We start from the raw sequence: 27,033 nt of genomic DNA, 5'->3' as shown, positions 1-27,033 counted from the left end.
TTAAAAGTAGTCAGTTTCGCTTACCGTACACCATGTACACAAAAATGTATTCGACAAAAATGTCGTGAATAGTGCCTAATAAAACATCTGTCTAATCATTTCAGAAATTATCAACTTTCTGGTCCATCTACAGTGATCTACCTCTTCTACACTACCAAAAACAATTAAAGGATCAGAAATTGACAATCCTGATTTGAATTATTTCTTTGTCTGTTCTCGTGCTGACCAATGCGGTTTTTTTAGTGTCATTGGACTTTGGTACCCGTTAGTGCAAATGTCCTGAATGACATGATACTCATATGATTAACAATGTTAATGCTGTTTTTGAAAACTGATGTCAACAAGTAAAGTTTGATCCTTTAAAGGAGTATTTCGTGATCCTAGCATCCTCTATTTATGTCATTTTTCATTAGATATCCACGAAAAAAACCTATTTCCAAAATTTCAGTTGATTCCGATTTTGCGTTCGCGAGTTTTGCATGATTATGTGTATTACACTGCTCCATAGACAATGCGTTGTAATTTCGTTCTGGTGCACCAGAACGAAATTCAAATTTCACGATATCTTTGCTAAATGAATTAATCTGCAAGAAATATTTTGAACATATACATTATGTAGCCAGAGGTTTCCAGTGATATAAAAATCTCAACTTTTTTTGAGAAAAGTGGGGGGATGAGGCTGTGGATCACGAAATGCCCTTTTAAATACTTTGAGTAGTGTATGATTGTCATCATATTATATGTGGCAGCGTGGCAGGATATGCGGTTGTAGAATCGCGGGGGAATCCCTATAAGCATCAGATGTAACAGATTCGGTACAAGCTGCGTCCAACAAAATCCTTGAACGTTTGCCGGATTATACTAGAACTCTGTATTGTCTTTGAATGCTGGCTAAGCCACACTGTGTAAAGTAAGAGTGTCCGGCTGTGCCTCAATATTGGGGTTATTTTCGTCTGCGTCTTCTGGACCCATATATTCAGCATCAATCTCTCCTTCAAACATATTCTGAAGAGAAACAGTAACAGTTCTTGTTCCTGAAAAAAAAAAAAAAAAAAAATTAAAATAAAAAATTATATTTGAATAATTATTTTCAAAAAATAACAAACCATATGTTGCATTTGAATTTACGAAACAACAAGACTTGTATCATAGATAATTAATTTCATCTGCCTACGTAGCCGGAAAAAACAAACCCCACGAACTCAGTACCGGATGTGGACATTTAGATTTATGAAGGTCGGACGGACGGAAGGTCGGATGAAATAAAGGGTATTTGAAATTACAATAATATAAATCATGATAATGGTACAACGTTTAGTACTCTGCTCTGAGCTCATAAGGAAAATAAAATTACTCTCTGAAAGCCCATCATAACATAGAACTGATTTTACAAACGCTTACACAATTGTTTGGTGATCAGAGCAAATTGAAATGAAACACAAGATTAAAAAGAAACATGCATTTCACTTGTCTTGATTAAAAATGTAAATAACTTTAGCAATTCTCACATTTGACTATTTTCTAAGCTTGCAACCATTTATTTTCTTAAATTCAATATCAAGACTACTCTCCTCATATACAACTACAAAAGCACACATATTTAGGCGCCTTTCTAGAAAAAATAATGTCTGAAAAGAAAGAAAGAGAATAGTTTACCAATCCAAAGTGTTACAATTAAACAAGACAACAAATAAAAACAAATCCCGACCGGCACACAACCCAACTTAAAAAAAAGCAAGGGAATTTGCCGGCATGGGATTCGAACCCACGACCTTCCGATCTCTGTCTGAAAATTGAATGTTCACCAATTATAGTAATCGTCCCATGGTATTAAGAAAACGAACGTTACGTTTTCAAAGGTGATTGTCGAGTTGAATAACTTTAATGCCGAGACCATCAAGTCGAGTTGAATTGAGTCAGCATGGTAAGTAAATAGGGGAGTTAAGTGTCGAGTCGAGTCTTCTCGTTCTTGAAAATAATGTTGAGCCGAGTTTGCGTTAGTATAGATGAACGCGTCGTTTAACTCGTATTAGAGGGCACTTACTTTCCCCCAGCCTGAATCGGAGGCCTGTGTCCTTTGGTTCAGCTTCTTCCATTGCATCTACTATCGTAACTGCATCTTCCACCACTGGTTTACTGATATAGCCTGGATCATCCTCTCTGTAATACATACCGTAAAGATATGACAATAAGCATACAAAATGATTAAGAATAATGTAGAAGGTGTTGCATGCATTCGTTTTAGGATTGACACGTTCGTCGCAACAGAGAGTTCGGTCTATCAATAGTTCACGAGCAATGGCGGAAAAGGGGCAATTGGTCAACTCCTTTATCAGGTAAGTTTCCTCCTCTTTCTTCTTCTTCGCTTTCTTCTTTAATACATAAAAAGCGGACAGAAATGAGACGTGTCACACAAATTTATTAACACATTAAATCGTCGACTTAGCGAAAGTATTACATGAAAGAGGTGCCGCCACTGGTTGTCAGTGCTAGTTTTAGCGTTAAAATAAACTTACTCAGTCGCCAGAAGTCCCAGTTCTTGTATTTTCTTCTTTAGAGCACTTTCATGAACACTCTGAGACAGTGAAAATTCTACCATGAATATTTCCAGTACAAATGCAATGAAGATACTATGTAGGGAAAACAAATGCGATTTTTTTCTTAATATTTATCATCATGATTATTGTAAAAAAGGTTAAAGGAGTCGAACCTGCATTTTTACAAGACGTAGTGGTCATCTCTCTTTCTTTAGCGATTAGGCCAGACTCCACCGTGAAATGTTGCTGTGGGGGATCGCCACACCTCCTCCACAGCGAGTCGGTTACCTTCACAGCACTTAAAAGAATACCGGTACCCATTTATACACCTGGGTGGAGAGGAGTAATCGAGATGAGGCGCCTTACTCAAGGGCACAACACGATGGCGTCGCCGGGGCTCGAAACCGCAACCTTCTGATTATGAGCCGGACGTACAGCTCGGCCACGGTTTTCACAAAATGATTGTTGACAATGGCATCATTGTTATATTTTGTTTTATTTCTTTGATGTTCCGAAGCATACGCCCTATTGCATTTTAATCTATATACAGCAGAAGGTTCTCGAACAATTAAACGTATGCTCTATTTTATTATACAGGTACTCACTTGATAATGACAATAACGACAGTCATGTGGAAGAAGATAAAGTAGACCCTTGCAGCAGCATTCGTGATAATTACAAATCCTTCACTGATAAGTAGTTATCAGTTAAGGAATCATATCATTAGCATAATATTGTACAAATGCAAACCTATCCTTGACCAGGACTTGGACTTGGAACCTGCGGGTAATTTAAATTGACCCATATGGTTACCATCTGGCCTGATCTGGGTATCTTGTACTATTGTTGCCATCAGGTCACATAGGTAATCTATGTAAAGGTTAACCCTATAGACGTTTTTCGTAATTGACCACTTCGTTGCCGTTGGCGGCGTTTGGCTCTGCTAACTCCAATTTGGCCGAGCAAGAAAACTGAAAGCGAGGCCAAAAATTAAATTACATAGCCTACGCCTAATTATGTAACGTTAATTTGCCTAGTAACTGCAAGGAGACATGGGATTTCCGGGAACTTTTGATGTGTTATTAAATATGCTTTTCTGAAATGAATGGTGATTAAATTATTTTTCTTAATTTGACTACAATCCACGAACAAAAGGTTGGCACACTTTGCCTGTCTTTTGGTATATCTCTGCCCCCGCTCCCCCAATTCAATGTTGGACCAAGCCATGTTGTCAACAGGTCCGTGAGACCCTCCAACATTGAAAGATGGGGAGTGGGGAAGGGTGAGATATAGGGGGGAGTCTGTACTTCAATTTTAATAGGGCACGCATTTTCCATTGTTTAATGCAAGTGTGCCACCTATTAATTTCGCGGATTGTAGCTTATATGGCCGTGTAGCTCCTTTGCCCACCCGGGTTGCCCACACTCTCATTCCCGGACCACTACAGCTTGACCAATAACCTTAGTGTGATTAAAACCCGGATTAAAATGACTTCATCATTAATAAAGAAAAAGGATATCATGCCATTGATTAACAACAGTAAGTTCGAAGAGAACAATGAAAGCCTTCACGACGTCGTTGAAGTTATTGTTGCAGTAGTGGTCTCGATAAAAATCTGAACCTTCTAGTTTCTTATTCCCACAAAAAGGAAGGAATACAGGGTCATCTTCATAGCCGTAATAATCGAAGAGTCCGGCGTAAAGTTCCATTCCAATAATGGCGAACACGTAATATATTACCTGCGTGAAATTCAAAGCGAAGTTACGAGTATGACGTAAAAGTACGAGGACGTTAACCCCCTGAGCACTACCTGCCGATCTAACATTGCCACTGGTTGGTCAATTACATGATATCTTCACTTTAATCACCAATCAGAATGGAGCTTTGCAAATAATTCACCCTAATTTTTTGTGTGGTGAAATTATTCTAACAATGTTGGTGATTGGTCCAATCGATAATGAAAACTTCTTTCTGGCCAATCGGCAGGTAGTTCTCATGGGGGCTTTACACTTGATATTTCCCATAAAATGAAAAGGAAAGAATTTTTACTCAGTTAAATGATTCTTTAGACACTCAATTATAAACCTCTTTCTTTTTACTTACAAATATCACCCCTCCAAAAGTAACTATAGCTGGTCCGATGTTGCTTAATGTTGCAATTATAACCTGAAATCTGAAAAGAGAATTTGAAGAATTAGAAACAACCGTGACAATATCATGTCACGAAGCGATTCGCATACGAAGGGAGACAGCCAAAAGAATTTTGTACATAAAATATTTTAATAACAGGACAATACAGACAATATTGTATATTATCATAAACATCGGACACTGATAAGTTATTATTTATTTGATTGTCACCATGAACGCCAGAAATAACGAGAGAGATAGCGGCGAGTTATAGTAAAACTAGTCTACTTCACCGTCTAGAATATTCTCTATTTTAAAAACAATGTGAAACCCCCTACAATGAACAATGCAAGATGTTGACAGTTGACGTAAAAGTCGAAGTAAATGTGAAACGGCATTTCGCAAACTCCCCATTGTACAAAGACATGGCAACTATATGTAAGCTTATGTAGTCCAGAAGGAATGTGCCCAGGTGATGTGCGCCTTCACTGGTAGATGTCTCATTTAAAGGAGTATCCTAGCATCCTATTTTTATGATATTTTTGAGAAGATATCCACGAAAAAAAGCTTATTCCCAAAATTTCAGTTGATTCCGATTTTGCGTTTGCGAGTTATGCATGATTATGTTATTATTTTTGTTTTTACAAGAAATGTTTTGTACATAAACATTATGAAGTCTGTGGTTTTCAGTGATATAAAAATCTCAACTTTTGGTGGGATGATGCTGTGGATCACGAAATGCCCTTTTAAGACAGACCATCACGATATGCTAATTAGGGTAAGTGGTTACTTACTGGTTTGGATTAGATTTTCAGTTAGGGTACGGGTTAGGATTAGTAACTCCCGACCCTAATTAACATATCGTGATGGCCTGTCTTAAATGAGACATTTACCCCTTCACTGTCGAAATTACGTATGAACTTCTGGGTGCGCATACCCTGTTCGCATAACGTCTCAAGCTATCGTCCGCATTATCGATCTCAGTATATTGCCTAACGGGGCAGTTAGGACCTATAGCCTGGGAAGTTCTAGGCTACGCTGTGTATCCACTCGACTCTGCAATATTACCTAAAAGTCTTTACTGAGTGTAAGCTCTGTTCGGAGTACCTAGTATCTAATTAATAGCTAGAAATGAGGTATAATGCCTGTAAAGAGGTACGTTCAACTTGCTTGCCTTTATGAATTGACTCGCATTGCTGTTTGACGACAGACATTACCTCCGAGTCATTTCCATTGTGGTTCTAGTCTGAATGGGAACTACTGTACAGCAAGAACTGTACAATACTTAGATTTGTCATCGTTAATTATTGGTTTATAATGTTGTAAATTGACAAGGCCGGATTTACCTTTCTGGGGGCCCTCGGCGAGGCCAAAATTTGGAGGCCCCCAACTCACCGTGAGGAAGGCATGTGCAGTAAGTGGCCAAGTTTTGGTTTAGATATAAGAGAGATTGCGAAATTTACGTGAAACGTGACACGGGAACGCGAACAGCAAGCTACATTAGTCGAAAATCGGTTATTATGCCCTCTAGAGGGTGAAATCTATTGTGAATTGGTCAATCGTGGAATTACCGTAAGGCGAGTACGTTCCGGTTGGTAGTAAAAAATGACGTTCCAAAATGACAAAAAAACGCATTATAAAATGCAGAAAAATGTTATGTTTATCATGTTATGAAACGAATCAAAGTATCCTAAAAGAACAAGTAGAGTCCGACATGTAATAAAATCCATTTTGGGGTTAAAATTTGATCTCGTATAGACAAGAAGAAGTGAACAAATTTCGATTTTTTTCGACGCGAATTCGAACGGGCAGATTGCCTATTCATTTGTGTGTGGAAAATGCCGTCCAAAAATCAGCTTGCGAAGAGGCGTTTTAGGCAAGATTGTGTCGTGTAACGGCATAAATGCGGTATAATTGTCTGTTTGGGACGGTGAACAGAAGTTCGTGCAACGCTATTTTTCGTTCTGCATTAAACAGCTGTCAAAATGTTTTGCTTATGGATACTATTCAGCAAACTCCAAAATGTTTTTAAAACATGATAATGCATGTGTTTTTGGTTTTAGTTAAAACGTTTTGATAACATATCGATGTATGTTTATATAAAAATCATGAAAACTCGTGTTATACTGAAAAAATAATACAACAACATTTTAAGCCAAAATTCGAAATGCTATAGTAAAATATCATTTGGCAAACATATTTAAGTGTCTATTGTGTTAGAACGTTTATCAGCAAGTTTAGAACAAAGGGTTTTTTGAATGTTATTAAAACTTTTAATGCCCTTGACCCTCACATAACCTTGAACGTTTTCTGTAATATATTTGTGTTTGCTGGGTAGTAATCGAACTAGGCATATTAGATTATCTATTTTCATTTTGCTTTAGAAAGTAAACAGGGTATTATTTATATGATAATGGAGTTTGTTTCTTGTTATTCGAATAATATACACCAAAACTTATAGGCATCCAACACCAAACTCTGTTTAGATTATGTAGACAAATAGCATACACGTGTGAACATAGGCCTATGCTCATTTTCCAATAGCCTGCAAAACTCAAATATGGACTGAATGTTTAGAGCATTATAGATACAGCCAGTCGTATTTGCATATCAATACCGAGGAAAGTAGTTCGATGAAAGAAGATAATCTTCTCTGGTTCGATGCACCCAAGGTGAATCAATGGGTGCTTCCTATTACCTTTAGATTATTTGTCTCAGCATAGTGCCATCATGATTGCAATTGCGTTTACACGTAGTCTTGGTTCAGACTCTATGCGGCTATCACGAACATACTAGGAACGACGAGCGTTAGGACCGACACAAACTGGCTGTGTAGGAGGCTAGTTTGGATGTGAACGGGACTATGACGTTCTACCGCAAAATGCAGAAATCCGTAACCCGTATGGCGTTTGCAGTGAACGCCTCTCCGCAATCTCTCTATTGATCGACGGTGTCGGCGGGAGCATTATAATTCAGAGAGATTTACCTAGGACATTTGCGCGCGAAAAATTCCAATTTCAGACTATTTTAGCCCCAAATGAAGGTGAATTTTGCTATATAAAGGAGTATTCTAGCATCCTATTTTTATGATATTTTTGAGTAGATATCCACGAAAAAAAGCTTATTCCCAAAATTTCAGTTGATTCCGATTTTGCGTTTGCGAGTTATGCATGATTATGTTATTATTTTTGTTTTTACAAGAAATGTTTTGTACATAAACATTATGAAGTCAGAGGTTTTCAGTGATATAAAAATCTCAACTTTTGGTGGGATGATGCTGTGGATCACGAAATGCCCTTACGGGTTAGGATTAGTAACTCCCGACCCTAATTAACATATCGTGATGGCCTGTCTTAAATGAGACATTTATCCCTTCACTGTCGAAATTACGTATGAACTTCTGGGTGCGCATACCCTGTTCGCATAACGTCTCAAGCTATCGTCCGCATTATCGATCTCAGTATATTGCCTAACGGGGCAGTTAGGACCTATAGCCTGGGAAGTTAAGCTACGCTGTGTATCCACTCGACTCTGCAATATTACCTAAAAGTCTTTACTGAGTGTAAGCTCTGTTCGGAGTACCTAGTATCTAATTAATAGCTAGAAATGAGGTATAATGCCTGTAAAGAGGTACGTTCAACTTGCTTGCCTTTATGAATTGACTCGCATTGCTGTTTGACGACAGACATTACCTCCGAGTCATTTCCATTGTGGTTCTAGTCTGAATGGGAACTACTGTACAGCAAGAACTGTACAATACTTAGATTTGTCATCGTTAATTATTGGTTTATAATGTTGTAAACTGACAAGGCCGGATTTACCTTTCTGGGGGCCCTCGGCGAGGCCAAAATTTGGAGGCCCCCAACTCACCGTGAGGAAGGCATGTGCAGTAAGTGGCCAAGTTTTGGTTTAGATATAGATCGACGGTGTCGGCGGGAGCATTATAATTCAGAGAGATTTACCTAGGACATTTGCGCGCGAAAAATTCCAATTTCAGACTATTTTAGCCCCAAATGAAGGTGAATTTTGCTATATAACAGGCTAGTGCGCGCGGAGCGAGCAAAAAAGTGGCAATTTTACCCTATTTTGGCCCAAATCTTGGTGTTTGGGGGCTAAAAAGTAAGATGTACAGGCCAAATTTGGGAGCCCTGGCCCAATGGTAAATCCGGCCCTGTAAATTGACTCCCGGTCTTCAAAGATTTAAGTAAGAAGCAAGGAATCTGACATACCTCTCGAGATTTGCGGGAATTCTGACCAATCGTAAGACTCGAAGAACAAGTAGGAAATCTAAAGTGTACTCTGTGAATTCCTCTGAAATGATATTGCAATGTTATTGTACTCAGTATGTTTTGTAGATGTTTTGCAGATGTTTTTACAGGGTTCCGGCTAGACCAAGTTTTGGGGGCTTTTGCAGAGCTTTTTACAGTAAAATCGTGAGCATGGTGAGGGACCCTATCTTTTTCACATTTAAAGATTATGGGGTTCACCTGAACCCCATAATTTGAGACTATAAAACTTGATAACCACGTCAGAATCAGTGTGTCTATTATAGAGACCCCAAAATCATCTTTGGGACCCCATAGTTTTCAAATTTGGCGGATTATGGGTTGGCAAGATAAACCGCCTTCGTAGCCATTCATTAATTGCATGGCACCATCAGTCATTCGTAACAAAAACTTGTTTGAAAACGGTAATCTTTTCTGTAAGTTTTGAAGACTATCCTCCTTTTGTGTACGACATACTTCGAAAAGGCTATAATAATAATAGCCTTTAGCTTCGGATTTGCAGAGAAAGAACAAACAAATCACAGTTGATTATGAACATTACAAATGAATATTTCAATACGTAATCCTTTCGTTGGATATTCAATTAAGTCAAACTATAGACTTACACTTTGCCAATGTGATCCTAATGTACTTAAAACATGTCCATTGCGGGGATCAGCTAATAGTATATACTTACTCTTTTCCGCGATAACTTCAAATATACTAGCCACCCAAGCTGCAGTAATTACCGTAAAATCAAATCTGAAACGAATCGCGTAAATACCAAGGTATGATATCAAATTATATAACATTTATTCCAAAAATGTGTTAAGGAATCGGATAACAACGTTTGCACAGTATTTTTGTGGGACCTAAGAGCACATCAGACATATCGAATTGCATTCTAAATACGAGGAATGTCCTGATATCAAATAATCAAGTTTTGATTTTTTGAAATTCGCTATTACATTATTAGGCCCTATATATTCTATTTTATATTAGATGTTAGTACAGGTTTGGGATTTTTTATTCCTACATTGGTGGAACCAATGTTTTTTTGCATCCTTAAACCTGAAATAATAAAAATTTGATTCTACTTTTTTCTATGCCCCCTGTGGATCCCACGAGGGATCGGAGGTCGCAGTGGGGGGAAAACTTAAAAATAGTCCCATCATGTTGTAATGTATCTCAAATTGTTCCTCTTATCACACGAAATAAAAAAGTCGATTGTCATATTTTTCTACGATGCTTAGTTCAGGAATTATAAGGTCGAATAGGTCAAATGTCAAAAATATCATACACAGAGGTCAAAATTAAAAAATGGTCCGATTTCATGGTCTCAAATTACATTATTTTTGTAATTACATTTTATTCGTTGTCGTTTATCGCATGCATCACTAAACCAGCATGTGTTACTAATAAATTGCACATGTTACATTATAGTAGATCAATAAAATGTGCATTAAAGATATGTTTTGCAATAATATCTCTCAAAATCCTGTTCAAATATAGGATGGTGGTCCTAATTACCAAACCACACAAAAAAAGGCTAAAAACTATCTTTGAATGACAAGTAGTTTCGGACATTTTTATTTTGAGTCCGAACACAACCACACTTGAGTAATAATATTAAATGATATTCCGTATTCTTTTTAAAATTAGTAAAAATCGACCCGTCCCCGTTTTTTGTTTTTGTTGTTTTGTTTTGTTTTAAATTTTTAATTTGTATCATAATTATTTGTTTTTTATAACAATGGACAATCATATCTCGGTTGAATCAATTTCGCGAAACAAAGAAAAAGTACGTACATTGAATAATACACCATCCATTGAACTTTCAATCAGTGATACAAATTTACCGAGAAATTTACATACTTCAGTAATTAACGCGTTTTATTTATAAGTGTTACTCAGTATATTTTTTACAGTGACGTAGATAATGATTTTGATGACGTAATAAAAGTGTTTGTTTGTCAGTTTATTTTTGGTTGTTTGTTTGTTTTTGTTTGCTTGTTTAAACGGTCACTCCGTGTGGAAACACACTTGGGTCCTGATGGGACTGGGCTCAAGCAAAATGCTCAAGCCAGGCGCGGCTAAAAGGCTGGCCAATACGGGATGAAAGAGAGATAATATTTGACAAAAAAGATCACGGAAAAGTAGGACCATTAATTATTCTCATGCAGCCTTTTTCTCAAGAGAGAAGGAACTCTTTAATATCCAAAACTGCCACGGAGGCGTGTTACAATCATAATGGGATATTGCAGTCAAAATCCATACTCCCTTGTGGAAGATATTGGAAATATCTGCCAAAGGGGGAGTGTGAATTTCAAATAGAATGAACACATTAGGCAGCTCCATTTGAATTTCATACACCCTTTGAGAGCTTCTAAGAAAGATTCAACTTGAATCTTTCCTGAGGGAGAGTGATTTTCAAATGGAGCTACTAATGTGTTAATTCCATTTGAAATTCATACTCCCTCTGTGGAAGATATTTCCAAAATCTTCCACAGGGGTAGTGTGGGTTTTACATGGAATGGCCCAATGATACTTACAAGTCCCAGGGATTCCTGAAGTAAGCCTTGAATCCTATAGCGTACATTCGTAATAAGATTTCCACGGTGAATATGGACAAGAAGAACCATTCCGCCTCGTCAATATCAAGACCAATCAGAATGGCATTGATTATGATGATTGTGTCAAACGTCCAACGAAAGCCTCTGAAAGAGAGGATTTAAACCAATCAAAGGCCAATATTCTCTTTCTTTTCAATACATGGGAATTGGGACGTTGGTTAAGCTGATAAGTTCACCAAATTCAGTACACTACACTTGGGCCCCGGCCCCCAACTCAACACAAAAGTTGACAACCATGAGAGTTACCAAATCTTTCAAAGGCCCCCTTTGCAATGATTTTTCATCAAATTTACCCCCCTTTTTCATGCAAAATCGAGGGCAAAATTTGGCCAAAAAAACCCCCTTTTTTGTGGTTTTCAAACACCCCTTAACAATGACACTAAATATTGACATAAAATTTCTGGATTTTCTCAAGTACCCCTTTTATTCAAATTTCACGGACAGTGCAAATTAAATAACCCTATTTTGCTGATTTCACTGTCAAATTTCACGGACAGTGCAAATTAAATAACCCCTATTTTGTCAATTTCGCGGTCCTTGCTACTGGTAAGAAATTTACCCATTTTCCGCGCAATTTGGTAACTCTCATGGTTGTCAACTTTTGTTGAGTTGGGGGCCGGCACGCGTTATTTCTTTCTGCAACCATAATGGGCCGCAATGCGATAACACATAGTACATACATGTAATTAATAGGCCTATGAGGCTAGATATAACACGAGTTTATTACCATTATTATTTCCTCTTACTTAATAAATAAAAAGAAATCGATAGAATTAAAATTCTATAACGGTTTACCTGGGGTTCGAACCCACAACCTTCGTATCCATAGTCTAATGCCTACACGACTGTGCTATGATTCGTTGTGCCAGAAAGGTGTTTGTTTATGATACTTATTGATTACGGAATAAACTGCATAAACACAATATACTATTACTAGTATAATAAATACGAATATAATCCTAACCCTAACCCTAATCCCTAACCCTAACCCTTACCCTAACCCTAACCCTAACTAACCCTAACCCTAACCCTAACCTAACCCTAACCCTAACCCTACCCCTAACCCCTAACCCTAACCCCTAACCCTAACCATAAGACCCTAACCCTAAGACCCTAACCCTGACAATAATGAACCTTGCCTCGGACTATGCGGTTAGTGATATATTGCGGCCCATTATGGTTGCAGAAAGAAATTACGCGGCCGGCACTTGGGCACTTTTAATAGTGATAAAAAGCATGATGAGTTTCCACACATGAAGTACATACGGTTATTTTAAGATCAGGACCCCTAAATAACTATTGTTTTCAAAAGTATAGTTTGTACTATCTATGAGCTATTGTTACAGAGTTATTCTATACAAAACGTCCTATTGTGTCAAAATGACATTTTTGATTGTGCTCCGTATCATTAATTAAACTGGTAGAGAAAAGACGAGCAACATTCATGGCGTCTACTGTTTGACAGTGGCCTTGTGCATTTGAAATGTTTTCAGTATCTGCCACAGCGCCATCTTTTATGCGATATAAAACTTTTTGCGTGTTGACATGATTGAGGACAGTATAAAACTGCCAATGAAGAGGACTTTTCAAAATGACAATCGAATTTTTACCTGTGTTTTACTATTGTTCGTACTATTGTACTAAGTTTTGAGTTGAAGCATGTTGGCATCCATCTCTGGAAAAACGGCTGCTGGTCTTTGATTTCAAGTAGCTCTACGTTGAGAAGGTCAACCACCTTCAAAAATTCCCTTTTGCCTGAATACAACATGGAGCAGAATAACGAGCTGATGTTAAGGGGTGGGGTATGAACGTTTGTACAGTATTTATTGTGGGACATCAGAGCACATCAGACATATCGAATTGCATTCTGAATACGAAGAATGTCATTCTGATATCAAATAATTTTTGAAATTCGCAATGTAATACACATTTTATGACAAATGATTAAAAATTGATATTTTTGATATTTAACAGTACTCGAAGTAAACTTTATAAATCTAATGATATGTACTTAGAGTGTATGTATGTGGCCGATGAAAAGCCGATGATCAATTGAAAATGTTGACCTTTCGTATTGAAGATATGGATTTTTTCCCAAAACACCAAAAAATTAGGTCTTTTGGGGAAAAAATCTATATCTTCAATATGAAAGGTCAAAAGTTTCAATTGATCGTCGGCTTTTCCTCCCAGCTACATACACTTTAAGAATATGTCATTAGATTTATAAAATTTACTTTGAGGACTATATCAAAAAATGTGAAAATATCAAATTTTAATAATTTGTCATAAAATTTGTATTACCGTAAAACCCCGTCTACAAGCATATATAGTGTTTTTAATGAAAGCTAAATTAATTCGAAGCAAGCGTAAATATACCAAAACAATAGATTGGTCTTAATATAATACTTGTTCGTATATGCTTGGATCCGTAATTTATTTGCTCAAACTCCATAATGGCGCCTGTATGAATGTAGCTTTCATCAGAAGCATTCTATATGCTTGCAGACGGGGTTTTACGGTATATCGTGAATTTCATAAAATGAAAATTATTTGATATCAGAAAGACATTCTTCGTATTCAGAATGCAATTCGATATGTCTGATGCGCTCTCATGTCCCACAAAAAATACTGTCGAACGCTCATTCCAGATCCCTTAACATATTTGTTAAGAGACAACACACGTTAGTTATGTAATTACACCATTCTGCTTGGAATCTTTTTCGTTAAAAAAAATGATCTTCTATCTGTGTAGCCATCCCTCCATGAAGATCTGACTGGTAGATGGATTGATTGAAACTTCTAAAAAGTAACTCTTTTAAAAATCAATTTGTTAATCATGATGCTTTACTGATATTTTTTTTAATTCGTAAAGCAAGTGGTTGACCACTTTGTATATAATAAGCCCAATCGCCATTCTAACTTCCGGTTTTTGAGAGCAGTTTTGGGACACTTTGACCTCTGACATATCGGAAAAATTTACGTAATTATTATTAATTTTCTTATTATTGTTATAATGTTGATCATTAAAAATACTAAATAATTAATTTTTAAAATGCTAATATTTTTTATACTTGTTTTAATTATTGTAAAACATTTTAGATTATATTGTGTACGTACAAAAACCCAATATTTCTGAATTTTCTGAAAGGTCAAAGGACAAAGTGTCCCAAAACTGCAAAAACTGCCCTACAATGCATTGCAAACTTCCAATGCCGATTTGGCTTATTATTGCGGTGGCTGAAAGCTGCTGAAAGACTTTTATCATTCCCACAAAGTTAACAACTGATGCAATGACGGACCTCAGGCAATTTTAAAAGCGGACTCTGTGGGGCAAAAAAAGTGAAAATATCCTATTTGTGGAACCAACCCGAAGATGATATAACCAACCCGAAGATGATATAACCAACCGTCAATAATTTTATGTTAATGTCCTTTCCGGAGTTATTTTTGTATTCCGGGGGTATTTTTAGTGGCAACAATATCATTTGTATACCGCCTTTAAAGGAAATGGCTAATTCGCTGTCGAATGCTACCATAGCAATAGATGAATACAATTTTGACTATATCGCACGGCACTACAAGCAGGTTGCACTCAACACCTGTGTATGTCTGCATGCAATTGTAGATTGAATACAATACCGCTCTTTTCAAAGATACTTATCTTACAGGTGCGAGTGATCATAATGATATGGTTCAATACATAGGCACCGCGTCAAAGTTGTAGGGTAGGGCGATAGAGTCAAAATTGTATTCATCTATTGCTATATGGTAGTTAATCCGAGTATATTACGTCACTCTCTGGCAGTGTCAGCGACTTGCTGATTTGATTTTAGGGGTCTCAATCATAGGTGCCCGATTTTAGTAACTTTTACTCACTGACAAAGTCATCTGAGTCTTCATCCAGCACACGCCATATTAACCTGATTTGGCTCAGGCTTCGTTTGGGTTCCACTTGCTGGAGTAATATGCAGAACCGTTTCCAAGGTAACACAAAACAATTATCCTTCCACACTTTGACGATGTCCCATGCTTTGGCAAGTTTACGCCGCTTCATAAATACAGATCTTTGTACTTCATTCTGCAATCAAAAAATGCGACATGTTGATGGGTTCAATCGTATTTCAGCGATATCGATGTTACAAATTCGCAATTCATTGTGGATTTGACCTATCGGGAAAATTAGTTTAGTTATATTGATTATTTATTTATTACTGTAATGTTATCATTAAGGGGATACTACACCCATGCCCAATTTTGTGCCTATTTGTGCATTTTTCTCAAAAATTATAGCGCATTGGTGACAAGTAAGATATGTATATTATAGGGGCAAGGACTACAACTACTCCATTGGAAATTTTAATTTAGCACAGACAACAGTTGTGGAGTTACAGTCAAAAATGAGGGAAAACCAATATTTGATCAATAAATCAATAACTACTTGCCTTGAGTTGCTGAATTTTCAGTGCAATAGTTGTAGTTCTTGCCCCTATAATATACATATCTTACTTGTCATTAACGCGCTATAATTTGTGAGAAAAATGCAAAAATAGGCAAAAATTTGGCCAGGGGTGTAGTATATTAAAGAATATTTTCTAGCCATACAAAGGGTTCGGTTGTACCAAATTTGCCAAAACCGTTTAACAATGCATTAGCATTTGTAATGCCGATATCGCTAATTATTGTTAATCACATTCTCTCTCGCAAACCATCTCTACAAACACCCTCACCCCCACACCACACCCCCACACAAACGCACAAGGTATAACAATTATTTCGGATTTGCGGCAAATGGTAGGACCACGTTTAACATGCAAGGTTTGCTTTAGCAGTAACAACGGCGCTGGCAATGTAGTATTTCCGGATTCGCAATACCTCTGAGAAATAGTTCAATTTTATTAGAATCAGCGTTATATTCGTCCCCACACCAAAACACACGCCACCAACACCCTAGCATACATGCCCACACAGACACCCTACGAACAACCCTCTCCCGTGATATACGCTACTGTTAGGCCTACACTCCAAATAAAAATTGCTGTAAAATTATATGTTAACATAGCGCCCTATACATTGAATTGCCTTACGGTAGCAATGCGGGTACCAACTAATATAGTTTTTCCTGGTTATGCAACACCTTTGGGAAATAATTTGTTTAGACGGTTTTTAGACCCAACGTTATATACTTGTTCACACACCCAAATGCACCCCAACACGCCACCCTAATCAACCCCACCCCAACCCCACACACCCCCACCCCATTGCAAGAAATGGTACCACGCTACACACCCTATTCATTCTTTGTAGTGCAACATGAGAACCGTGTATCCCCGGTTTTCCCGTCTTCGTAATACCTTCGTATATTAACTTCGTTAGAAAAAAGAAAACCCTGTTCTACGGGCCCGACCGACCCAGATTTTACCAAAATTGGGAAACAAATTTTCCCTGTTCAAATGAATGCCGACCCAAATTTCAAAAAATTCAGGAACAAATTTTTTTCTGATATTTCCCCAAATTGCAAAATATTCAAAGATGTTGGTAATTTTAGGGTCATTTATAGAAAAATAAAGAAAAAAAAGAAAAAAGAAAAAAAAAGAAAGAAAGAAAGAAAGAAAGAAAAAAAGAAAGAAAGAAAGAAAGAAAGAAAGAAAGAAAGAAAGAAAGAAAGAAAGAAAGAAAGAAAGAAAGAAAGAAAGAAAGAAAGAAAGAAAGAAAGAAAGAAGGAAGGAAGAAAGAAGGAAGGAAGGAAGGAAGGAAGAAAGAAAGAAAGAAAGAAAGAAAGAAAGAAAGAAAGAAAGAAAGAAAGAAAGAAAGAAAGAAAGAAAGAAAGAAAGAAAGAAAGAAAGAAAGAAAGAAAGAAAGAAAGAAAGAAAGAAAGAAAGAAAGAAAGAAAGAAAGAAAGAAAGAAAGAAAGAAAGAAAAAAGAAAGGAAGAAAGAAAGAAAGAAAAAAGAAAGAAAGAAAGAAAGGTGGGTTTTTACACTAACCTTGAGATGCATCCGATAGTTCTTGTATATGACAGCAAGAAAAATACCGATGAATATATAATTGCACAACATTACAAATATGATAAAGAACAGCATATACCACGGGTTTTCGTCATACGCTGGCATCCTGGAAAATTATAAAGTTGAAAGTTTATTTTATGAGGCTTTCATTTGACACTAAACATAATTATCCGAGAGCACGTTTTCAAAATACCTATTAATGCTTTCAATCATTGTCATGATTGTGTTTAAGTAGGCCTACTATGCTATACCATTAGAATTTTGCATGTTTGTCTTTTTGTAAGTAATACAAACGGTTTTTTTAAATCTATACCGAAGGTAAATTACGAATATGGTAAAATCAAGATATCCCCATAGCTGCTATTATGAAGAGCTTATTTCCAAACCGTTTAAGTCCACAACCCCATGTGTCTCATTTACTTGTGATACAATCACAATTACTTTGACAAGTTTGACATTAGCTACAATGAGTTATACCATCAACAAGTCATTACCGTATTTACCATAACAATGCTGGATAACAATATGCAGACTATTGTTCTCATTTGGGAAACAAAGCCTCACACAGTATTGTTACTGTGCATCCATCCACTGTTTGCTTTGTAATGGTGCATCTGAAATTATAATACCTCCCATTGCAATATTGCACAGGTAAATCAGAAACATGGGTTTGTGGACTTAATACGGTTTGGAAATCAGCTCTTCATATGTCAAACCTTCATAGATATCTAAGTCTAAGTTTGTTTCTTTTAACCTCTCACCTTACAATCCAAAGGATGTTCCAAAATGTTTATCTTATATAGTACCTCCATACATATACGACAACATATAAAGTTCAATGTCTAATTTTTTGTATACAGTTTATAGCACAGGCTTAAATATCATGATAATGCATCTTGCTATCTACTGAAGATAGCGCGTACTATATAGATTGTACATTCTATTGAAGATATCTCTTATATGATCAAGTGGTAATCCTTTTGTGACACCTACACCTTATATCCAGAGAAAAGATGCTTAGAATTGCATACATCCACGATGTTTCATAGAGTGTTGCTTTATATGTTGTGGCATAAGTATGGAATCTACTCAGACCCTGATCGTTCGGGGCTAATTTTAGGAATTATATAGTTTGGTTTAGTGTACACTGGATGATCAACCGATAAAAAAAAGTCCTACTGGTCGGACTACTTTAGCTTAGGTCATTGATAACAACAACATTAAAGGGAGGTGACCTGATATATTTGGAAAATATAATTCTTAAAACTTATGTATAACATAAACTGTTGTCCCTTTCAAGCATTCATGCAAAAAGATCATGTAAATGTTCATTGTACTTCTTCATGGCATTACTGACATTAAATACAGCGTAAAATTGGTAGTCTACAGTGTTTTTATTAATGATAACCATCATGATCATGTAATAAATTGATATCAAATGAAAGATTCTATTTTTCTCATTAACATACTGAAATTAGGAGTTCCAAATTGGTGTATTTCCGAAGATATCATCAAAAAACTGCTGAATTAGTCAAAATGTGGTATACCACATTTGAGACTAATTCAGCAGTTTTTGATATTTTCTTCGGAAATATACTGATTTGTAACGCCTAATTTAGATATGTAAATCAGCATTTTGATAAGGTGAAGTTGGGGATGAGGCTGTCAATCCGGTCACCCACCTTTAATGATTGGTTTGAGTATTGAAACTATGGTACCTACATGATATCTGGGCTGTTGGCCGTAGTAACTAATACATAGAGATCCCATACGTTTTTAAAATAGTCGAGGAAATAACCATCATCACCGTTGATGTAATTTAAACCACTACAAAATAATAAAAAGGAAATAAGCAATAACATCGAAACGATAAAATCACCAGAAAAATACCGTTTTATATGGAAGGTACTTTGATGAACAACAATAAGAAATATGTTAACAATATTGATTGCAGTGCTTTGAATTACTGTAAATTTTACATTATATAAAAAGGCATGATTTGAGCCGTTGAATAGTTAGTACTACCATTATGTTACTTTTAGATAAGTCCATGACTATACTTACTCGTATTTAAAGAGTTCTCGTCCCAGAAGAGCAAACAGTGCAATAATCATGAATAGAAGAATGAGCACATTGATGATCTCAGGAAGGGTTCGTCGTATGTTCCTTACAGCTTGCCGTAACTTTGTAAAGAAAGATTAATTCAGTTTATAGCGATCGCAGTTACCAGATTTGCACGTTTGCCAATATTCAGTCAAACGTTGTTATCGGTGAAATCATAGCTATTTCAGTGAATGCTAAAGACACATCACCGAGATTCACGATCTATTCTCCTTTATACAAAAACAAAATCAAACTTTCTGACGTTGTGGTACAGGTTTTTGTTGTACTAATTATGAACTGTGATCCTAAATTAGCTTTCAAAATAGGCCTATAATTGATATAATTAGGATGCTTAAAAGTATCTTACCAGTCTCATTTCGGGAAAATTTATTAGAAGAAGAGGTCTGAGAACCCTTGAACCCCTGACGGCAACGTGTGCTCCTGCAAATTGTGCCACAAAGATGTAGATGATCATATCAAGGATGGTAAGCTGCATAATATCAAGCAAATACACGAAATGATCAGGTGAATTACTCTTATAATGTTAGAAACTTGAGTCAGAAACAAGTTACAGAATACCATGTATATTTCTTGCAACGAAATATTGATTATGATCAATGTCAGTATTAATTTTCATTGCAAGAAATATACAATACTAAATATTAACTGACAAAGGTAATGGGTATAATGCATTAATGGGAATAGGTAACTTTTCTTCATTCTTATATTAAAGGGCTCTCAAGTTCTAAGTTCCCCTCTAAGACTTTCTAAAATAAATCGAAAAGCGTTTAACGAAATGTTGGTCACCAGCTCCAGTGGTGATTGGCTGTTTCCATCACATCTGTCTGAATCGCCGGGTTGCTGCTAGGACGGCAGTAGATCTTACCAGATTTATATACTCCAGATTTATATATATACCGTACCAGATTTATATACTAGATTATATACCAGATTTATATACCAGATTTATATTGGAGGGCACGGTGGCTCAGTGGTTACGGCCTTGGACTCATAATCTGCGAGCTTGCTCGACGTGCGCGGGTTCGATTCCCCGTCCCACCACCGTGTTGCGCCCTTGGGCAAGGCGCTTTGCCTCGCTTGCCTCACCCCACCCAGGTGCAATGGGAAGCTGTTAGGGGTAGTCACAGTCGTTGTACTGATGGACCCTGCGCCACTTGTAGGCTGCAAACGTGGTTCCGACATATTCTAATGACGGCGGAATAAATGTAAAGCGCTTAGAGGCTGTTTACGGCATAAAGCGCTATATAAATGTCTACATTTATTTTATTTATTTATTTATACCAGATTTATATATACCAGATTTATATACTCCCACTTAAAAGTGGGAGTATATAAATATTCTACATGTAATTTTTTCTGTTGCGTCGTTTTTTTAAAGGAAATTCCTTCTTATATTGAACTGTGCGTTTCTACTTTTTACTCTTGGGTTTTCTTCACCGCAATAGGTATCTGCGATGCAAATTGCGCTCTTTACAAATGTTGGTTGATTATTATTATCCCCGGCTTATTATCACACCTGAATCTTTTCTACCAAAAAACTTACAGCAATGATTCCGATGACGACGAGATGCTTAGCGTCTTTCCACCAGAGCCTCTCTGAAGAGAAGGAATAGTTGTGTACCAATCTGAAGGTATAATAGCACATACAGGCTACCTCTAATAGCATTGTACCCTGTCAAACAAGCAACAAACAAATTAACAACAACAACAACAATAAACAAAACAAAAACAAAATGCATAATGTGTTATGGATATTTAAAAGATCATGAAGATTATTACATGATCAGGAAGTTTTACCAAGTGTAATAGTTTTTCCATAAATATTTATTCGGTCAGTACGCACCGTTCTCGAAATTACAAGAAGGTGTTGCACTCTAAAAAAAAGTTTGCAAAAGGTTGGTTAAGGAGATTACAGCCCAAAGTTGGGTAATGTTTTGCCCAATATTGGGTTTGGCTATTGGAATTTACACAACATTGGGCAAAACATTATCCAACATTGGACAAAACATTACCCAACTTTGGGCTATAATCTCCTTAACCAAGCAAACTTTTCTGAGAGTGTGGACCATTTTCTAAGTATAGTTCGGATCTGATTAGTTCAGATCGGAATAGTTAGTGGTTAGATACATATGATTTTGATTAGTTTTAATATTATGTGCAAAAAGGGTGTGTTTAGATTGACTTCACAACATTGTACAGCAAAATATCAAATATGATATAAGCAAAACAACATAGCGAAAAGCTTATCAAATAGAGAAATGAAAACTTGTCTGACGGTAATTTATCTCGTATATCCTACATACCCAATACGGTATTTCCCAGCCCGGAATGGCGGGCTTTTCGAACATTGCTAGCAGAAGGTTTAATATAACAAAGAAATACAACATCCATGATAAAATACGTTGGTTGTACAAATGGTATAATCTGTTGAAAGGAGCAAAAGTACAAATGTTTAGATCACTAATAAAGTCTACATAAAGCAATAACAAAATCAGATTAATAATCTAAATTAATCAGCAACAGCATGTACTTTAGCGTTCTGTCCACGTTAAATAAAGAATATTTGTTGTTGCTGTTGTTGTTGTTTATATATCCAACTAGTTAACTAGTTTCATATTAATACATTAATTGATTAATTAAACAACGGTTGTTTATTATAGGCTTACCTAAGGCTCCTAAGATCAGTTTTGAATTGGAAATTTCTATTGTATTTGGCATCTATGACGTAGGTTGCTGCTAAATATAATGACTGAAATTCAAGAAGAAACAGACAAACAGATAAACTTCGCGAACAAAATGTATGAAACGGAACAATCACGCCAATATTACAATATACCTCGTTCACAATAATTGGGAGAGCGTGGCCTAATGGTGAGGTCCCGGGTTCGACTGCGGTGGAGATTTGCTGGGATATTAACTTGGGAAAATATGTCTGAAATTAATTGGCAACCTCTGTAGATTAAATTCAGACTTCCGCTTTCCCCATGGTTCATCTAGAATTGGGTAAATGAATCATGAAAATACTCCGTCCTTCAGAGGGGACGTTAAGCCGTCGGTCCCGTGTACAGAGAGCCATACCTGTACATGTATCTCGCAGCCAGTTTCGAAAAGAGTAGGATGTAAAGCCCTGACTGTTCCCCAGCAAACACAAAACGTTTTCGACATCATTCGCAAAATGTCATAAAAGGTTGTCAGAAAACGTTTAAATGTCGGGTTATATAAAGGGTACATTAATGGTATAAAACGTTTTCATAACATTAAATAACAGTTGTTGGTAATTTACTGCACAGCAAACTCAAATGTTTTACAGAAAACATTTAAATGTCGGGTTATATAAAGGGTATAAAAACGTTTTAATAACATTCCGAAAACATTTTTGAAAACTTGGTACAAATCATTCTAAACAGAATGTTATTTTGGGGTTGAAAAATATTTTGCAAAAAATGTTTGCCCAAAATATTTACAATAACGTTTTTAAAATGTTTTCACGACCTTTATACCTTTATATAACCCGACATTTAAATGTGATTAAAACGTTTTGTAAAAAACATTTTAAGAACATTTCTGTGTTTGCTGGGTGCAAATATTTTAACATAATGTTATTTAAGTGTTGACAAAATATTTGGCCAAAAATGTTTGCAAAAATAGTTTAAAACGATTTCATGACCTTTATATAACCCGACATTTTAATGTTATTAAAACGTTTTTACCAAAACCAAAACCCAAAATATAACTTATTTAAAACAATAGAGGCTTTCTTGGGTTATCCAGGGTCATCAAAACCCGAACAAATCAAATCAAATCAAACGTCAGTATTATATGAAAGATAATTAATCTATACTGCTAAAACTAAATTACCAAATAAAGTAGGCAGTAGTTGGTAGATGGAGAATTTTATTTTCGGTATTTTGATCATACCTCATTCGGCACGGTGTGACTTTATTTCCCACAACTTATAAAAAAAGAGAGCATTTTAAAGTTGACCAAATTTACTTTTCCTTCAGACACGCTGCAATGAGCCCGTTACAAAACGGAGGAAAAGGCAATTTTTTTTATTTTTGAAACTCTATTTTTTCGTCATTAAATTGTGTATAAGTAATAAAGTCGCATAGTTACGAATGAGGCATTACAAACGCAGAACACAATTCTCCATCTATCGATCACCGTTTTATGTTGTAATCTAGTTTTAGTGTCTTTAAGGGATCTAAAATGAGCGTTTATTGCGTTTCGACAGTATTTTTTGTGGGACATGAGAGCACCTCAGACCTATCGAATTGCGTTCTGAATACGAAGCATGTCTTTCTGATATCAAATAATTTTCATTTTTGAAAATCACAATATAATACAAATTTTATGACAAATTATAAAAATTTGATATTTTTCAAATTTTGATATATAACAGTCCTCGAAGTAAATTATATAAATTTAATGTTATATTCTTAAAGTGTATGTAGCAGGAGGAAAAGCCGACGGTCAATTGAAAATTTTGACCTTTCATATTGAAGATATGGATTTTTTTCCCAAAAAGACCTAATTTTTTTTGGTGTTTTTGGGAAAAAAATCCATATCTTCAATACGAAAGGTCAAAATTTTCAATTGATCGTCGGCTTTTCATCCCACCTACATACACTTTAAGTATAAATCATCAGATTTCTAAAGTTTACTTCAAGTACTGTTAAATATCAAAAATATCAATTTTTAATGATTTGCCATAAAATGTGTATTAAATTACAAATTTCAAAAAATCAAAATTATTTGATATCAGAATGACATTCTTCGTATTCAGAATGCAATTCGATATGTCTGATGCTCTGATATCCCAAAATAAATACTGTCCAAACGTTCATACCCCAGCCCTTAAGAAATCACTTCTGTTTTCATAAGTGTACAGATACAGTATAAGCTAATTTCACTCGATTTTGAGGTCAATCATTGTAAAGTACAAAAAAAAAGTAAATGGTATGTGACAGGCAAAAAGTATGCAGAAAACTTTATATTATGTTACAATAATGTATAACTTTGATTCTTCAAATTCAACTTAAAGAGTGTTAAGTGCTATGACTTTGAGGTCGACGTTTGGCCAGAGAGCTGTCAGTGGCTAGTGGTATAACAGGCCATTTTAGCGCAGAACGGAAAGACGCAGTGCACCCGGCGGTCAAAACGCTACGTTTCAGTAACGCTCCCCCTTCTACGCAAACACCCTCTCCACCCCCCACACAAAGGAATTTAACAAAAATAAATAAAAACCATGCAGCGGAGTATTTACATGGCCCTTCAGTCTCGCTCGGTAAGTACCAGTATCAGTGATCAATGACCTTTGCTCAAGGTTCATCGTCAATCTTTAGATCTTCTTATCAATACAAACCGTTTAAACATGTGAACTATTTCCAAAGGTCTATGTTGTACGTTTTGAAGAAATAATAAACATGATGATAAAAAAAACAAAAATGCGATTCTCGATCATATTATTCTGATCAAATAAGAACTGATAAGTGATTTTCAAAATCAATTTCTGAGGCAAGTGACAATAGACAATACGTTAGTCTTACCGTATCATTGATAGGTGTTGTGTGTTGGTTAGTCTTACCGTTTCATTGATAGGTGTTGTGTGTTGGGTAGTCTTACCGTTTCATTGATAGGTGTTGTGTGTTGGGTAGTCTTACCGTTTCATTGATAGGTGTTGTGTGTTGGGTAGTCTTGCCGTTTCATTGATAGGTGTTGTGTGTTGGTTAGTCCTACCGTTTCATTGGTAGGTGTTGTGTGTTGGTTAGTCTTACCGTTTCATTGATAGGTGTTGTGTGTTGGTTAGTCTTACCGTTTCATTGATAGGTGTTGTGTGTTGGTTAGTCTTACCGTTTCATTGATAGGTGTTGTGTGTTGGGTAGTCTTACCGTTTCATTGATAGGTGTTGTGTGTTGGTTAGTCTTACCGTTTCATTGATAGGTGTTGCGTGTTGGTTAGTCTTACCGTTTCATTGATAGGTGTTGTGTGTTGGTTAGTCTTACCGTTTCATTGATAGGTGTTGTGTGTTGGTTAGTCTTACCGTTTCATTGATAGGTGTTGTGTGTTGGTTAGTCTTACCGTTTCATTGATAGGTGTTGTGTGTTGGTTAGTCTTACCGTTTCATTGATAGGTGTTGTGTGTTCGTTAGTCTTACCGTTTCATTGATAGGTGTTGTGTGTTCGTTAGTCTTACCGTTTCATTGATAGGTGCTGTGTGTTCCCTATGTTCAGGGTTCGTCGGTTGATTAGCGAAATCTATATTGATGGAATTCGCGGCATCCTTATGGAAACTAACAGTCTGTGGTTTGATAATATCTGCATGGTCCTCTGCAACCTTGGGTGGCTTCGTTAAGGCCGCTATAATCTTTACTGTTCTGACAGTTTTTATGAGATCCATATCAGCGGAGTGGATGAATGATAGCAGCTAATTTCCTTAGTGTGAGTAATTTGTCTTCTGCTTTTAGATGGCTTTAGAGCCTGTTACGTCTTCACTTCATGTTCTCATGTAACAGAGGTGACTGCTTTTCTGATCAAAATCTGTAAGATAAATGCAATTACTTCATGACATCTGTAGTAAAAACTGCATCAAATGATTGGTATTATCAGTTCCCAGTGCTACGGACATGATGGACAAAATGCATGAGAAAAGTTATAACTGGGTTGCAAGCCTTAATCACAAAAATCGCACGTCCTTTTATGCTCCTTTTTTGGTTTTTGGTCCCAAAAAGTTCGTCCCACAGATAAAAAAAAATCTAAAAAGAAAAAAAAACCCACATATTCCGCATTAAGTTTTTAACTTGGGAAGGACTTTGAGATGAACTACTAAATTAAGATGGCCTAATGTATGCTAGAATGTTATTATACATTTCCACTTACTAAGACATTCTGGTCGTCTGATGTGCAAGGGGTGTGCAAGTTCGGCGCATCTCGTTAATGAAGTAGGTGTTGTGTATTTACATCTGACTGCAGAGTGCAGAAGCAATAGTTCCCTATACAAATTGTAGCGGTATTCAGCAGCACTTGTGGAAGTTTCAGAAGAAACAACGTGCAGCATTTGACGTGGTGTCAATTTTCTTTCAATGCGAGTGATGAGCATATAGACAGAAAACTAATGAAAATGGATGGAACTTACCTTAATTCTTACCAGTCTGTCATCATATTACCGGTCAATGAACACACAAACACATTACTTGATAACCGTGTTATGTGTTTATCTTAACAGCATAATGAGAGGCACTGATTTGCTGTGTGACTGGTAGCCACTGGTGCTTGGTTTGAAGTGAAGATGGTTCCATCACTGATAACACACAGCTGATTGGTAGCTGATAAGTTGGCAAA

The 27,033-nt window shown here is 36.3% G+C and overlaps 1 protein-coding gene across 1 annotated transcript; it reads right to left on the bottom strand.

Moving 5' to 3' along the window:
- LOC140153544 (uncharacterized) lies at nucleotides 1–26,201 on the bottom strand. Its single transcript, XM_072176324.1, has 19 exons — nucleotides 25,889–26,201; nucleotides 22,360–22,442; nucleotides 21,997–22,117; nucleotides 21,237–21,365; nucleotides 20,040–20,162; nucleotides 19,634–19,752; nucleotides 19,292–19,396; nucleotides 17,549–17,675; nucleotides 15,442–15,643; nucleotides 13,176–13,320; nucleotides 11,485–11,649; nucleotides 9,630–9,694; nucleotides 8,897–8,978; nucleotides 4,641–4,710; nucleotides 4,057–4,276; nucleotides 3,143–3,233; nucleotides 2,517–2,630; nucleotides 2,045–2,160; nucleotides 1–1,034 (listed from the first exon to the last, which is right to left on the bottom strand). The coding sequence occupies exons 1-19, from the start codon at nucleotides 26,090–26,092 to the stop codon at nucleotides 892–894; spliced, it is 2,424 nt and encodes an 807-aa protein (XP_072032425.1). The 5' UTR covers nucleotides 26,093–26,201; the 3' UTR covers nucleotides 1–891.
- Nucleotides 26,202–27,033: the final 832 nt, after the last annotated feature.

This window comes from Amphiura filiformis, chromosome 5 (assembly GCF_039555335.1).
Source record: "Amphiura filiformis chromosome 5, Afil_fr2py, whole genome shotgun sequence".
Lineage (NCBI taxonomy): Eukaryota > Metazoa > Echinodermata > Ophiuroidea > Amphilepidida > Amphiuridae > Amphiura > Amphiura filiformis.
This window is presented reverse-complemented; position numbering and strand designations above follow the sequence as displayed.

Coding starts and splice junctions, on each gene's coding strand:
- LOC140153544 (XM_072176324.1), bottom strand. CDS start 26,092: ATGGATCTCATAAAAACTGTCAGAACAGTAAAGATTATAGCGGCCTTA. Junction 15,644..17,548: donor ACTATCGGATGCATCTCAAG/GTTAGTGTAAAA, acceptor TTTTGATTGCAG/AATGAAGTACAAAGATCTGT. Junction 11,650..13,175: donor CGAACAATAGTAAAACACAG/GTAAAAATTCGA, acceptor CCTCTCTTTCAG/AGGCTTTCGTTGGACGTTTG.